General features: G+C 39.3%; 1 protein-coding gene across 3 annotated transcripts in view; it reads right to left on the bottom strand.

The window, feature by feature from the left end:
- Positions 1 to 16323, bottom strand: part of ST7 (suppression of tumorigenicity 7) — a 136195-nt gene that overhangs the window by 56724 nt on the left and 63148 nt on the right. For 2 of the 3 annotated variants that reach the window (XM_054632015.2, XM_077178968.1), the window contains exon 2: positions 2859 to 2941. In XM_054632015.2, the coding sequence (XP_054487990.1) occupies positions 2859 to 2941 (83 nt within the window). Of the gene's footprint in view, positions 1 to 2858; positions 2942 to 13006; positions 13027 to 16323 lie in introns of those variants that run through there. The other variant, XM_077178969.1, reaches the window with a different exon arrangement.

Here is a 16323-nt window from a genome sequence, read left to right as displayed (position 1 = left end):
TAGCCTAAAAAGTACCCCAGTGATGTAGATTTGACAACAGAATGTTTATTTTACATAAGAACTTCACTTTATACCATTAACAGAACTGAGAATCCTTTAGAACTGATGATGCTGTATAGTCTGATGTGAGTGTGTGGCAGTGTGGGCAATTCACCATGTTACTGGTCATGGTAAACAGCACGTAAAACTGGGCCACTGGTAAACAGCAAGATTAAGAAATATTTAATCTGAAGCACACTTGGGCTAATGACAATCTAGCACTACCTCACTAGAACTTAATCAGCTATCTTTTCTGATGTGTGATCTGGTCAACTTGCAGTTTCTTCTTTCCATGACCACATCTGCTTTGTTCTTTTTTGCCATTATCATATCTACAAAAAACATGTTCCTCTCAGCACAGACAATGTCCTGCATTCAACATTGTCTCAACATCCTGTAGATCTTGATGAAGATATTTTTTAAGCTTTTTACTTCTCAGTCCCCACAATCTAAGGTTCGTGGCTGTTACCTGTTTGGCCTATATACATTTTTCACATTTAGGAAGGTGCCATATGAACAGCAAACAACTGATGGCAGTAGTGAAGACACAAAAAAGAAACAAAAAAAAAGGCTTTCAGTCTGATTTCTGTGTCTACACACCTCCATCACCTCACTGGTTCTTCAACTTGTTCATAATGGACTTTCTCATGTAATACTAAGTGATTTCTTTTGATTAAGGCTCAATCTGATTTCTTTGTGGAAGGTTTCTATTGGTGTCCTTGTGCCCCTTCTCCATAGCATAGTCTTGAGTACTTCTTGCCACTTCCTCCTTGTACTTCTCATCAAAATACAGCACTTAAAAATTTCTTGCTCACAAGTTGCCTGCTGAGCTCATTCCTCAGAAATTGTCTTCTTGAGTACAGTATAAAATGTACCTACATTCACAATGATGAATTTAGTTCCACATAAATTAGTCACTCTTCTAAGTTTTTATTCCTGTTTGATTCTGTAATGTAATACAATAGGGCAGAAAATAACTGTCTTTGTCTTGCCAGCTCCTCCTGCTGTCTTCGCCCTGTAGCAGCAAATATGGAACTGTGTCTGTGAAACCCATGTTATTTCTCTCAATCCTTCTCGTCTTGGTGGTGGCACCCAGCATTTTCTTGTTTCTGAGTGACAGTGCTGCATATAACATTATTTTCCTCCTGTGCATTTGAGTGAGTTCTGCTGAACTGCATACAAGTCTTACAGGTCTGGCTCTTGCTCATATTCTGAAAGTTCTGTTGATCTCTCTGGAGCTCTGCTGAGTGCTTTGGGGCTCAATCCATACAAGACTGATGAATGCCCAAGGTGCAAACATTAGGTAATTGCCTTCCCCTATGAGGAAACTCAGAGCAAGCCACAGCAGCAGTACACCTGCTGCTTTACCTGAAATCATCTAAATGATGAGAGTCCCACAGGCATTAAGCAGTCAAGGATGCCATTTGTTTATCTACATCTACAGGCTACAGGCAATGTGGAAGTGAGAGGTGCAGATTTCCCAAACCAAACTGATAGTGTCCTTTTAGGATCCTATCTGCTTTCAGGTTTCTCTGAGATTAGTAGATCTGAGGTGATGTGAATGAGCCTCTAGCCATGTTTCTCTCTCGCTCCTATTTCCACTTATCACTACAATAGCTGACACTTGGTGTCATTGGTCCCCCAGTTACATGCCCAGTTTGGTGTGGTGAGGGTCTACAGCTTGTATCCAGGAGATTTTAAAAGTGTGCAACTTGAACAAACAAGACTAAAACAAAGGCAACCATTCCCTGAGGAGGGCAAGTGGAGAGGGAGGGGCTGATCACTTCTTCTGGCTATGTAGACACAGGTCACATGGGAATGGTTCAAAGCTGTGATGGGAGGATAAGACTGAACATTAGGAAGAATATCTTTACTGAGAAAGTGGTCAAACACAGAATTCCTTGAGAGGTGGTGGATGCCCCAAGCCTGTCATTGCTTAAGAGGCATTTGCAGAATGCCCTCAATAACATGTTTTTACTTTTGGTCAGCCCTGAAGTCATCAGGCAGCTGGACTAGAGGATCATTCTGATCTGTTCTGTGTTATGCTATACTATTCATTTGTGTAAGCAGTAAGCCAACTCTCAGCACTGAGGAAACAAAAAGAGACCACATACACATATGTACACCCTGTTCCTATATTCCTATATTTTTAATCTCCATTTGTGTCTATGAAGATATTAATAAAATTCAGAGAAAATGCTCTGCTTTGGACTCCTGCATTGTGATTGTATTATGATTCACTCCACTGCATCAATTTGCATAAAGAAGCCCTCAAGAATTACATATGGGAGGAGGGTTTTTAAATGGTTTAAAAATACAGACATTTAAGCAAATAGGCAGCTATGTACTGGGAAAGATTCTAGAAGTGAAGATCTGAAATAATTATTCCTTGGAATCCTGGCACCATAACTGGTGTTTCTCTAGTAAGTCCTGCTGTATCTTTCAGAAAGGACCACACTACGCTGAGATAGTTGGTACCTTTCCTCCTCTTCCTTTTATTGGCCTTTTTCATTTCAGTAGTACTTGTCAAGGAAAGCACTTAATTTGCAAACACTCGTTAAGAATTACTGTAGGGTTGTTAGTGAGTCACACTGTTCTTCAAGACTCTTTTTATCTTCAAAGATACAGCACTGAAACACTTTTTTTCGTTTTCATTCCCACAGAAAGAGACATACAAATAAAGACAAATTTTATGTGCTGCAGAACTGTAAATTTACAGAAGCAAAAAAGATACCTGTTAATCTGCATGAAGCCTGAAATACAATTCTAGATATCAAAAAATCAAATTCTGAAGTGATATTAATAGATGTAGTACTTACCAAAATAAGTCCTGAGATTAATGAGGATGTGCCAGTCAGGGCAACATAGAACTTGGGGGTTAATGTGTTCAAGAACATACTCACTGCAAAAGAAAAGAGAGGAAACCATGAGTACAAGAGCTGGACATGCCCTCCATGTGTCACTTCGTCCTCCCACCTGCAGGTAAATTATTACCTTAGCTTTGATAAAAAAGACCATTAAAGTAACAGTTAATATCCTGTTCCATCTGCCTTACATGTGATAAAGCAGAGCATTAGACTGCCACACGCGCAATTTTGTTGTCACAACGAAGTCAATCACAAGGTATTGGAAAACAATTGCACACATGTCTGGGGCTTTCCTATTTCAGTCAGTGCTCCACTGACATAGAGTTTAGGATTCCCCATGATATATGGAAAACATTTTATAATAAGCCTTTGCTAATTCATTGCAGTCAGAAATCTTGGAAGTCTATCTCAATGTCCTGCATTCGACATTGTCTCAACATCCTGTAGATCTTGATGAAGATATTTTTTAAGCTTTTTACTTCTCAGTACCTTGGTTCTTCACTTACAAAGTAGAAAATAATGGCATTTTCCTAATTTGTTCTACTGCTACAAAGTTGGTGAACTACTCGGTATGACAACAGTGAATAAGTGATTAGGAAAAGACCTAACTAGCTTTTTTAGTAATAGGTGAAAATGACAGTTGTCCAAATTATCTGAAATCTAGGACAGAAGTGAAGTCAGATGAGCAATTCCATCGGTATGGGTTTCTGGAAATCCAAAGAGCTTTTCTACTCATATCCCATCTTGAAAGTTCCTGAGAAAATCACCAAGTAGTCATGCTCATCCCTCACAGAAAATGCCTAAGGCTGGCCTTAAGAGAATAAAATATTCTAGGTTTTTGATGACTCTACAGAAGCTACTAGAGAGAACTGGAGTTCTACTAAATTATAGATGTTTAAAGAAAACACAACTTTCCATCACTTCCATCTTCTACAAATGAAAACATTCCTTATTAAACCCATAAAGGGTTAGAATGCCTTCTGTAAACAACCCTACCGGTCTCATCCTTAACCAGTGCCAAAAGAATTTCTCATATATATACATTTATGTATATACACACGTCTATATATATATTTGTATATGTACATGCATCCAGGACTGGGGAGGGAACTGACAATGGTTTAGCAGGTAAATTTAGAAGGCTTGTAGCAGAGTACTAGTCATGAAAAAACATTGATAAAAGACCTAGATATGTAGGTGTGAGGCCCTCAGTTCATTCTGTTCTCTTTAGAAATAACACTAGCAGAAATTAAATAATATGAAGCCAAAAAATGAAGAGGAGACAACAAAAGCAGAATACAAACCATCAAATATATGATTCAATTTCCATGACCAGTAAAAAAAAAATGTTTTCCAGAAATGCATCACTAAAAGAGATTAAAGCCCTGCAATTCAGCTGCTTTGTTTGAGTTTTGGCTCCTTATTTTCTGTGTTGTTTATTTTTCTGAAGAAGCTGTAAAGTGTTAAAATGGAACTGTCCTTTCCTAGTCCACTGGAGCGGCATTAAAGCACCAAGCTGATATAGTAAAGAATAAATCTGGTGGGTTTTAACACCATTGTACATTGTCTTTCCCAAATGCACTGGATGCCAGATTCTCAGCTAGTATAAATCAGCATCACATCCTCTAAACTGCTGTGTGCAACACAGCTACACTGTTTTAATCCTTTCTCCTCTCCTCTCCTCTCCTCTCCTCTCCCCTCCCCTCCCCTCTCCTTTCAGTTCCTGTCTAATAAAAGCAGACTTTGAAACAGTAGTCCCTGCTCTCTTTAGCCACAGCACCTACTAAGAGTAGGAAAAGGAATGGAGAGACTGAAATAGGTTTGGCTTCACCAACTACCCCTAGTCTTTTAGAAGAAACATTCCTCATGTTGGAATGCAAATGTAAGCCAGATACATACTCAAACTATGTCACTGGGGAAATTTCAGACTGCCAGAGAAATGACTTCCTTTGCCTAGGTCAGGATATGCCTGAGAGAGAATATGCTGTGATGGGATATAGATGCCTGTGTTCTACCTTGTAACATAGCAGTACTGCAGTGCCACCATAACATGAAAAGCCAGGCAGCAAGAGACTTTACAGGGGAGCTTTCTCTTCCACTCTCCCACCACCACAGCTTCACAGCTTATGGAATGCTGGAATTTTTTCTATTAAAATTTCCAATTACCCTGGAAGTAATTTGATTTCCTAAGTTGTGAGCCATCTAAGTCTGCTGTGAAGATTCCACATGAGCATATCCATTGAATAAGGATATAGTCTATTTGCTTTAAATATTATTACTGACTCCCATCCATAAAAATTGTTTTGGGAAATAGATCCCCACTTGGAAGAGCCCTCTCAACAAATTAGCCGTATGGAGCTCATGAGTGGTGTAGAATGAATAAGGCTCATAGGAAATGCTATTAGCTTTCCTCTGTCACCACTCTTTTACAAGCAATGTACACTGGTTTACAGAGAAACTCTCACATGTGAATGGAGACTGGATCTTATTTATCTGTAATTTCCACAAGCATTACTGCTTTCTTCTTTGCCTGCACGCATACTGGTGCTCCCTTATCCTCCTTACTATAAGCTGCTGGAATTCTTCACTTCTACAGCTTAGTCACAAGAACTGGCAAGGTGAACAGATATGATGCTGGATGCTTTTAGATTTTATGGGCCAGAATCCCAGATAACTGAAATAACTCAGTAGATATGATACACATGAACTCAATGACCAGAGCTGTTTATCTGGACTGTATCACTCTAATCCTTCGGCCATTCTTTTTCCCACTCTAATATTAAATATAAGAATCTTCTACTTCATTTTGAAAAGTATCACCTTTAGCCAATTATTAGCTACTCTCCCAGTTCCTTTGTCTCCATAAATATTATTAACAAAAGGAAATACTTTCTATTAAGAAACATATTTCCAAAACAGTAAAACTAAGCATGTGTGGTCCAACTATTTTTATTCTGAAGTCAATGAGAATTCAGTCATTGTTTCAGTGGAAACTACACCAAGGCCTATTTCTCATAATAATTAATCTCAAGAGTAAAAATCAATTCACTTTTGCATTGTGATATATATAATTATCCAAAAGGAAGCATTTCTTTACAATCAGCATTCTGACACTGAAGAAATCACTATTATATTCAACATCTCCATCTCCCAGTGGAATCAGGACTCCTGAGTTTGTTGCAGTAACGTAGAGCAATTAGATAGTACTACCTGTCCATCTGCCTAAATTTGGATAAGAGTGTTTTATTTCTGTATTTCCATTTGATGATGCAGCAGGATTGAGGAGCAGAGAGATTTCTGAGAAATGTTAGCTGAAGTCAATAGCAGATGACTACAGAATAAAGAAGCCAGGTAGAATCATCAGCAAAAGGTAGTACTGTATGTCATTTCTTCTGAATTCCAGTGTATGCCTAATTATTTCTGTTCACAAAGGGAAAATGTTGCAGCTATTCAGTTCACAACATCATCTCTTGTCTGTAACCTGGTAGGACTTAAAAAGGGCAAGTAATGAGTATCCAGACAAAAAAACTTGCCTGATGTTCCTACAATGGCAACTTGTTTGAAATTACTGTCAAATCCCAATTATTTGCACAGGCTTTTGACAGTGAATGATCTATTTTAGGTGTGTTAGTACAGCTTGTTTTGTATTTGTTTAAAGAAAATCAGCATGACCTATAAATTCTGTCTAAAAAAGCCAAATGTATTTATGAGAAACTCCTGGCCCTCCATCCCCTCTTTCTTCCCTTCTCTTTATCGCTTTCATTTTAATAATACCTGAGACATCCAGAATAAGGCATATTTACATTTCAGATGTGCCTAAGTTACACTGATAAGTTATTTCATCCTTCTGTATACTACCTAGGGAAGGACTGTTATTTCATCATTAATTGTGCATGCTCACAGAGATGAATTTACATCCTATTCAATTCACAGCAAACAAGTTACAAAATCTAACACTTATATCTAACATTCCCAATTAAGACCAATCGAAAGAGGTGACTGAAATGTTTTTGAAAGCAGATGCCATTTCATTCCTGTTATATATATTATTCATTTCCAATACTTGTGATTCATTCTGAACCTGGGACTAAACACAAGAGGAAATCCAGGTATTTTTCAAGTAACAAAATCTGTGAAACATGTAAAATGTATCACTCCGGATGATAAAAACCACTATTGCTTTATAAATTTCTTCAAGGTCTTGAGGCATTCAGAATTCAAGTATGTGAGGAACCACAGTAGAAAATACTGGGATTGAACTGCTGAAAGTATCCTATTAACTGCTACATCAGTTATTTACATTAGAAGGTCACTAGGGGAGGGAGCACTGCAAACTACCAACTATTCCCACATGCAGATCTACTAAAATGACAGCCCCATTACCTACTTCTGAATGTGAGGTAATAGAAGTGTACAGTAAGGTCCAAATAAAAATTTAATAGCAATGTAACATAAATCATATACACCAACAGATCAAACAAAGACAAGATGGTATCATTTATGGCACTCTTTGTTATCTCAAAATGCAGGTAAAATGATAGATATCTCAATAACCTTGTTAAATGAAAAAATATGTTAGGCATAAATAAATAATATATAAGTTAACTTAAATAAAGAAATATAACTGGGTACAGTACTTAATTCTGTAAGAGCAAATTGCCAGAAAATATATAAAAGTTTATAGACACAGAACCCTTCTAGTGCATTGCCAGTCCTTAAGTCATCATGGCTATAATATTTGAGTCACTAAGAAATTCGGCTGTACTTTCTCCTCTGCATTCCATAATATTTGCTTGGAAAGCAGACTGATGCAAACTCTTAACACCAGTGCCAAGAGTCCCAAATCCCTTTGACAGGCAACAAGCTAAGAAACCTATCACTGGAGACCTCTGACACAGCAATTTAATTTCTTTTCACTGCAACCATCCATTCAGGCTGTTGTTCCAACATGGTACAGAAGATAAGGCAGTGACTGGCTTGTTTCACAGGGGCCTCTGCTTGGATTAATGAAGCTCCCCAGCTCAAAGTTGTAGCAGCAATGAAGAACTCTTCTACCAAAGTGTCAGCAAAGAGGGCAAAATGAAGTTCAATAAACTTCTTTTACTAAGTGTATAAACTTTCCCTCTCTGAGTATGAAACACTACATACTCTTGACTTTAATTGAACTGTTTGTACATAAACTTTCTGAACTCTCAACCTCTCCCTCATAAGAATGTTGCCCATTTTTTGGGAAAACACACTAGGGTCATGCTGAATTACGCATTATATACTGTGATGGTCTCCAGCTAAATGTAAATACAAACCCCATCAGATTTAAAGCTAGCACAGAGTATTGTCTCAGAAAAACAAAAGCACTTTCACCAATTACCAGGATTTTCCCTGGGAAGCTATCAAGATTTTTTTAACTTCTTCAGACTTCTTAAAGGAATTACCAAAGAAGAAGCAAGCATTCAAAAGTTTCAGAATGCTGCAGAGATTTTCCATTTACTTGCTGCAGACGCTATGCAGCATCCTAAGGCCTTTTGTCTCAATCTGTTTTCAAAAATTTCCACTCACTCTGTTCAACCACCCAGTTCCATCGTAAAGGCTGAATGAGAGTCACGTTCAGATGCCTGGAGGCTATGCTGATGGCCAGGAGTCTGTAGCTCTCAGTTCCCACTGGATCAGAGCCCAGGTGAGAGAAGGTGGTGATGCTCCAGAAGCCTCCTGTTTACTTCAGCTCTGATCAACTACATAGTTGTGCACGATCAAAGTTCTGCCCATACAGATATTTCAAATTAGTGAAATAAAACTTTCTGGACAGAAGACCACCACACTCTCTCTTCCATGTTTCCACATCTTAAATGCAGGTTTTCCCTTTCAATAGAGTGACACAATAAAAAGGGAAAGGGACTAGGGACAGGCTTCTGGAGTTAAACTGGGTATGATGGGAGAGGCTTTCGGTCACAAAGCACAACCCGAAGAGAAGAAAGAGCAGATGGTAGTAAACACAGAATCAGTTATGTGTCAAAAACTTTCAGGTTCATTTACTTATAACTGAAAAATAAAGAGTTTTGAAAATGGTAACTAACATTCTTTCCACTTTGCGACCCAATTGCCCACTAAGCAAATTATATCCAGCACAGAAAACCGAAACAACTCTTTTTGTTGTTACTAAATTCAGTCTTACTAAATTCAGTCCATCTTTTCCCCAAAAAATTGCTCCCTGAGGATGGCAAACAAATTCTATTTAATCATTCTTCCCAACATGCTAACATGTTAAGTATCTGAAGGCCAAAGTGACACAATGATCTGTGCTGGCTTGCTTTTCAACACCAAGTCTATATTCATATTATGATTTCAAAAGTTATTTGATCGATCAAAACCATTGTCTCACTTCCTAGCAGGAATTAGTCTGTGCTGGCTGTGGAGCTTTTGGGACTTAGACAAAAACACTACATCCTTCAGAGTGCATTAGCCATTCAGCCTGTTACAGTAACTTTGCTTATCCTCACTGTGAATAGTATACAGGGAAATGTAACTGATAAGAGATAAGAACCAACACAGAGCTGAGGGCAGAAGGGCATACAGGTGCATCAAGGAAACCAGATCTGTGAGACAAAAAAGCACTTAAGACCCTATTGTGACTTGGGAAAGGAAAAAGGAAACCAGGTTAGAGGTAGACAAGTAAAATACAGAGATGAGCTAAAAGAAAATTAGAAAATAGAATGGCAGTAAAAATTATCATGCATAGAAAAAAGATGATAGAGGCAAGAAAGGCAAAAGTAAAAAAAGACACAAGAAATTTCACAGGCAACATGAATGCAAACAAAGGCTATTTTTACTTTAGCAGAGATTCTTTGCATGTCAGAAGTACCTTTTCACTGGGAGAAATAAGACTGCCAACAATAACAGCTTTGGTCATTTGGTTAGGGATGGTATTCAGAAGTTATTTCTTGCTACCAAATACACCCCAAAGCCTCTTCTCACAAACTATTAAACCCTTAACAAAAGGTGCTACTAAAGGTTCCCATTTCCAGCTATATTTTCCCAGAATGTCCTGCTGTGGTCAACAGCTACACTATGCCTCAGGAACAGAGAGGTTAGACATACAGGCTGAAACTGCACTGTAACTAAACCCACCCCAAGGAAAACATTCTGTCTTGGACTTTCAATACTAAAGCCAGCTTAGTATCACTACGTCCAAGCACAGTATTTTGCTATTCCATTTGTCTGAGGTCATGAGCTCCCTACCTTGCAGATTTGGGGAGTGTAAAAATATGAAGAAAAGAAGATCAACTTTCCCAAATGCAAGTCACTATTATAATGCAAATTTTCTGTCACATACTTATCCCTGCAAAGGGATAGGGACATTTGCTCTTGCTTTCACAATGCAGTGGCGACATGAGTTAATTACACAGCTTCTGTTAATTGCAGAGCATTCTGCCTGAACACCAAGATTTGCTAATAGTTGGCAGCAGAAACCCTTCTAAAAAAACCCACCCGTCCCCTCCCCTCCCCCCAAACCAACAAAATCCCCACAGCATTTCCATTTAAAGAAAACAAGGGAGAAACCACTTCCCTTGCAGCCCTCAGCTATCAGGGACTGAACTGTGCATTTCTTTATGACCATCACGGTGTCCTAGTGCTAAAAGCAGACTAGTGATATTAATAATGTACAAGTGGAAAGGGAAGATTGGGTTGAATAAGAATGAGGCATCAAGCATGAGCAATGACGTGTTAAGTACAGATATTAATACTTGGACTTTTAGAGATGTGGATGTATGAAGTCATGTTGTTGCTTGGTTGTCAGTCAAATTCTCTTGCAACACTTTCAGCTGTAATTCTTCTAAAATCAGCTTGCTTGTAAATTGATTTGAAACACTGTCATTATACACATCTCCCCTGCAGATTTAGTTTCAAGAATCATTAATCCTTGTCAAATTTTTAGTTCAGCATTGCACTGCATGAGGAAGTGCTCTCTCAGATTTGTGATGGATGTCTTTGTAGGCAGAACCAGTCCAGACACTGGAGAGAGCACCTTCACAGTTAGGTTGTGTTTTTTTCTAATCACACACATACCAGCATGGTATCACCGAATTCCCCAACACAAATCAAAGGAAATCCCGATGTGATGCAACAGCCAAATGAGGATGGATTCCCAAGAGGTCTCTCAGATGACTGCAGACTATCACCATCTACCTTCTCTTGGATACACATTTGTAAGAGAAAACAAGAGTAGGGCAAGAGTATGGCTGTTGCACAGTTTATCAGGTAGATGTTTTAAAGTCTTTTAGGTCTTCAGTTTAGGGTGCACAGCAATTGGACTCTACTGAAAATCATTACTAATGCATTTAATTGCAAAAATGTACTTAAACACTGTAACAAAATACCTTATTTTTCAGTGTGCACCCCAAAGTGTTCAAAGAAGTCTCTATTTCAAGAATTCTGTCAACATCATGTAACTGAATTGACAGATCTTTATCCAGTTTGGACTGGCACTCTTTGCAAAGTTAAACACACCTGCTACCTTAACTGCTGATTATTGAGGCATTACACAGATTTATGTGGTTTAGCCTTTCAAAGCTGTATTAAAACAAAAGCCAATTACTAAACCTAATTATCTAGAGTCATTTAAGAAAATTAAGGGCTTTTGTTTCAAGTACCAGATCAGTACAGCTCTCTCAATGGAATGGGTTGAGTTTTGTCCTCTTCTTTCATACAGCACTCAGGGAGGTAACTGCACCATTAAATCTTTTTGATGTTGGTTCATTAGCTGTGTAAAGAATACCCTAAACTAAAAGTTTGTCACAGTGATTAATTCCAATGCCAGAGATAACAAAGGCTAATCTGCTCTAGAGAGACAAATCATGCAAAGCGTTTTCACCAGCATGCCACAAAAGAGAAAATATCTCATGGGTTCCCATTATCCAGGAACCTCTCTCAGAAGAGGTACTGCCCTGCTAAGACAAAAGAGACACATGAACAAAGCACCCTCAGCTGCCCTGCAGCCTCCTTTTGTGCCTCCTTTTGTTCCAGGCAGCATTTGATAGGAGCAGTAAACCAACAGATATGAGCAGCTACACTTTCCATCTTTGCTTGTGTGTTGCATTCCCAGGCATACAAAAAGACAGGAGCACCGTGATTTGTGCAACAAACGAAATTGTCTCAGCAATGGAAAAAAAAAAATCAGAAAACTGGGCTGAAATTTGTACATTGACTAAACCTTTTTTAAAAAAAATATTAAAAAAAATTCTGGAGAAATACTCTATTTCAGACATTTCTGTCCTAAACCTTGGCAGCCTGACTCTATATAGTAAATCTACTTTGAGAGTCTCTAAGATGCTGATCTCTTTACATACAAGAAATTGCAAGGTGCTTCTTGGAATAGAGGTGACTAGAAAACATTTATAACTAGAGCCAGCAGCATCATGACAATTCCGTGGAGATCTATAATAGCTGATATCATTATCCTGTCATTGAAAACTCACCTACTTACAAAATCAATAAGGTGTTCATGCCATTTTCTCCCATAAGAAATTTCAACCTATGATAAATTTCTATATCAGGGAGGGATTTATATTTTTCCAGTAATTGATAGCCTGGGTAATGTGGCACAAAAATAAGGGGAAAATGATTTTTCCAGCAAGTATGATTCATTCTTGCTATACACCTAATAATCAGCTTTCCCCTTCAAAATATTCTTAACACTGTGTGACTCACACAGTAATTGTACCAAAAGAAAAAGACAAGGCAAGTAGAAAACTTTTACCTCTTGCCTCCATTTTGGGGTATTTCAAAGAAAGCACAGCAGCAGGTTTGACAAGTACTGTACAATCTCCATTGTCTACCAGTCTCTTGGGATATCCAACACTTATTAAAATGGAAAAGGCTCTTGAGTAACTCTGCAGACAGAACTGCAATCTGCATTCAGGACCTGACTGATGAGGAGACAAACGTCAGGGGGGAATTTTGCATAATAAAGATTTTCAGTAGAATGAGCTCCAGATTAAGAATTTCCAACCAAATGCAGAGCAAATGACGCAGTCGAAATTGAAGGAGCACCACTCTCACACGGACTAATGGGCAAACAGCATGAAGTTAGACTTTTAAAAAATTACCATCCTGTGGCTGGGGTGGTCCTCCTGTCCCCCATAGGCAGAGAGTCTCTCTCCAGTGCCATTTCCTCTAAAGGTCCTGTGTGTCTGCGAGACAAAACCAGACTGTCCATAGTTTTAAAGTTTGCTTTGTTTCATGAGAAGACAAATTAAATGCCACTTAGTCTACCTCATTAACATTAACAATAATGTTATTATTTGGTTTAGCCTTTGATGAAATTCCATGAGAAAAGGCAGTGCAAGACACCCATTATTTTTCTTATTGAATATTTGATGGCTTTAATTCCAAACATGACCGTGGCTGACTTGGCTGAAAATAACTGAAATAGCATTCTGTCCAAAAGTGTTCTTCTTCTTCTTTAATTTTCCATTCTTCTGTTTAGAATCACTGGATCTTTTCAGAGGTGATTCTCCTCACACAGGTAGGAGAGACCAGAGGAGGGGTGGAACAGGACTTGCACGCAGGATTCAAACTGGTACTCTACCTGCAGCAGCAGTCAGGCTGTTCAGAAACACCACTCCCACACATTAACCCCAGCACTGTGAGTTACCTTGCAGCTACTGTCAGGTTTCTTTTGCTCTAAAGCCAACCACCATGGAGGGACAAGTGAAAAATGGAGGACTAAATTAGCCAAATGTGGCACCCTTGGTAGATGTGAAACTCGTGTGAGAAGCAACACCTGCACAGAACTCAGTGTAACCTGTGTTCTCATCCCTGTTCTTGCCCCACTCACATACTGCATCACCTCTAATTTGAAAATTCAAAGCTGTATTTGGAAGCTCCCACACTTAGATCCAGCTGAGAATGTGTGGAAGTAAACACTCGTTTACCTGCCTGAATTCTCCAGGTAGATATCAAGGAGCTGAAAAGCACACCCCCACATTTTAGTAAATAACTCTCAGGAAATACTCTGCATGTCATACCGTACAAAGCTGTAGCTGGATTCTAGAAATGATGCTACAGAAAGCAACTTTAAAAAAACCCCTTTGTGATTATGTCTATGCCTTGGGTTTTGCACAGTTATTTGCACACTGGCTTGTGAGAAAGATGCTGAGCTAAAGGGAGGGTGTGCAAGAAACTTGGCTCATCAGAAACTGTGCCCTTTCATGATTGCATCATGCAGATCTGGGTCTCAAAACAGGCAAGTAAAGGCTGAAGATCCTCTTTGCAAATTCCCCCCTTGACAATGACTAGAGCAAGTTCCTCAAAAACCAGGCCATGATGGCTCAGACTGAACATCTACTATTAGGAAGTGGCTTTCAAAATCTGGTCAGGCAGGCAGTGTCACTGAGGTGAGACAAATCTCAGGAGCCCAGCTTTCCATTCTCTAGGGCTGATAAGAACTGAGCACATGATCTAGTGGTCATTGCTTCTGCTGATTTCCAAACATGACTGAGTGCTACTTCATCACTGCACTCGATGACCAGAGGAGGCCATGCAGCAAAAACAGCCCATCAAAATGCTGTGGTTTTCTTGCATCTGCTTGTTCCTCTTCTGGTCACGTTAGAGTATCTAGGACTAGTGACCATGGCTGTGCTAATCTTCCGATGCTGGTGCTTAATTATGAAAATCACTGCATTGGAGTTCTTGCTGCTGTCCATTAATTTGACCTATTTAGATTGCCCTGGAAAAGTTGTCTCTAAAGAAAGAAAACTTTCCATGTTTTCTCTATATGAAGTTTCTAGGGTATTTTTGGGTAGGGGAATGCCAGTGCTAAAGGATTCAACAGCTGGGGGACCTCCCCATCCACTTCCAGTTGTCCCTACTTGTGGTCAGGAACTAACTTTCTATCTGGCCTTTGAGGGAGAGTGAGAGGAAAGTGACCTCCAAGTGTGTGGCACGTGGAGCCAGTTCCCCTCTGAACACACATCTGAATGAGCAACTGCTTCAAAAGAAAAGTCTAGAACAAAACTTTGAGAATGGTAGAATACCAAAATCAATACAGCAATACATTCAAAGTGGGCTCTGGTACAGAAAGCTCAAAGAGGGAATGCAAAATTATTGTAGGAGGCTTCCTAACTTAATGCTTTAAAAATGCCATTTGGCTGAGAAACAGAGAGATTCAGAACCTGCTAAGTGTGTTGAAGGACTTGGAACTGTAGCATTTAAATGACCAACAAAACCCCTATTGCTTATTATTCAAAGCACAAAATACCACCAAGAGGGCAGCTGACTTTCTGGCTGGAAGTGCCCATTAGAGAGATGTGCTTAGGGATATATAATACTGGAGCAACATGGAACTTGCAATGGATCTTGGCTTCTGCTCCCAGCTTCATGCCTGGCTTGCCTGCAAGTCTTTCCATGCACTGCTGTGGATCCCTGACTGTGCTTTGGGAAGAGACCTAAGTAACCTTTTGTGTGCAAAAGCAGCAGAGATCTTTGCACTAATTTCTGCCCCCCATACTGGACTCTTCACTGGCATGTAGCACCCACAGTGAACTGCTCTGGCCTTTTCCAAGGATTGATTTTGGTGGTGTCACCCTCTGAAATCGCTGACTGTATCCAAAGGAAGGCATTACATCCAGTACTTTCCAGCAGACCTGGTCTAGGTCCAGTCTGTCCCAGGACAGCATGGTAGTCTACACCCATAGCAAAACCTGTGAAGCAAACTTGCTTGCTTTTCACTATATATAAAGGGGTTGGGAGATAAAATAGAACATGAGAGCATATGTAAAGGTGATTAGAACAAAAAACTAATACAGCCTTGCAGACTGAAAAACTCCTTTTTAGCAGAAAACATGAAAACAACATATAACCTACTGTGTTGGGTTTGAGTCTCCCTGTATTTGGCTATGATATCCCTCTTTCTTTGTTACTTTATAAAAAGAAAAACAGCTCCCCAAAGGAGGCTTCTTTGAGCTGCAGCAACATTGGCACTATTAAAGAATGGGTCCCTTGAAAGAGCTCTTTTTCATATTATGCAATTAATCCTTCCCATGGTGAAGAGCTGCCACTGAGCAGGAATATCCCAAACTTTGAAAATAGGAAACATCATCATTTAGGGGAATCAAGGAAAACCATCTGGGCTTGTTAAGGCTTTGCTGCCCAAAGGAAACAGCACACCAAGGCTTGTCAGCAAAGCCAAACTCAGAGTCAACACTGGTAGAAGAAGCCAAAGGAAGGATATACCATAGGTCTGTGAGCTTGAAATGGTATCAAGAGATGTTACCATCTTGCAGCTGTATTAAACAATGTACTTGTCTGACATGCAGTGGGGCAAGATTTACCTTATGAGTTACGAACATGGCTTTGTGGGAAAATTGCACCTCTTGAAATGGAAATATTATAGGCTTCTAGACTTCTCCAAAATGGTGGTTAC

Source organism: Agelaius phoeniceus, chromosome 5, assembly GCF_051311805.1.
Source record: "Agelaius phoeniceus isolate bAgePho1 chromosome 5, bAgePho1.hap1, whole genome shotgun sequence".
NCBI lineage: Eukaryota > Metazoa > Chordata > Aves > Passeriformes > Icteridae > Agelaius > Agelaius phoeniceus.
Note: the sequence above shows the minus strand (reverse complement) of the source record. Positions and strands in the feature narration are given on the sequence as shown.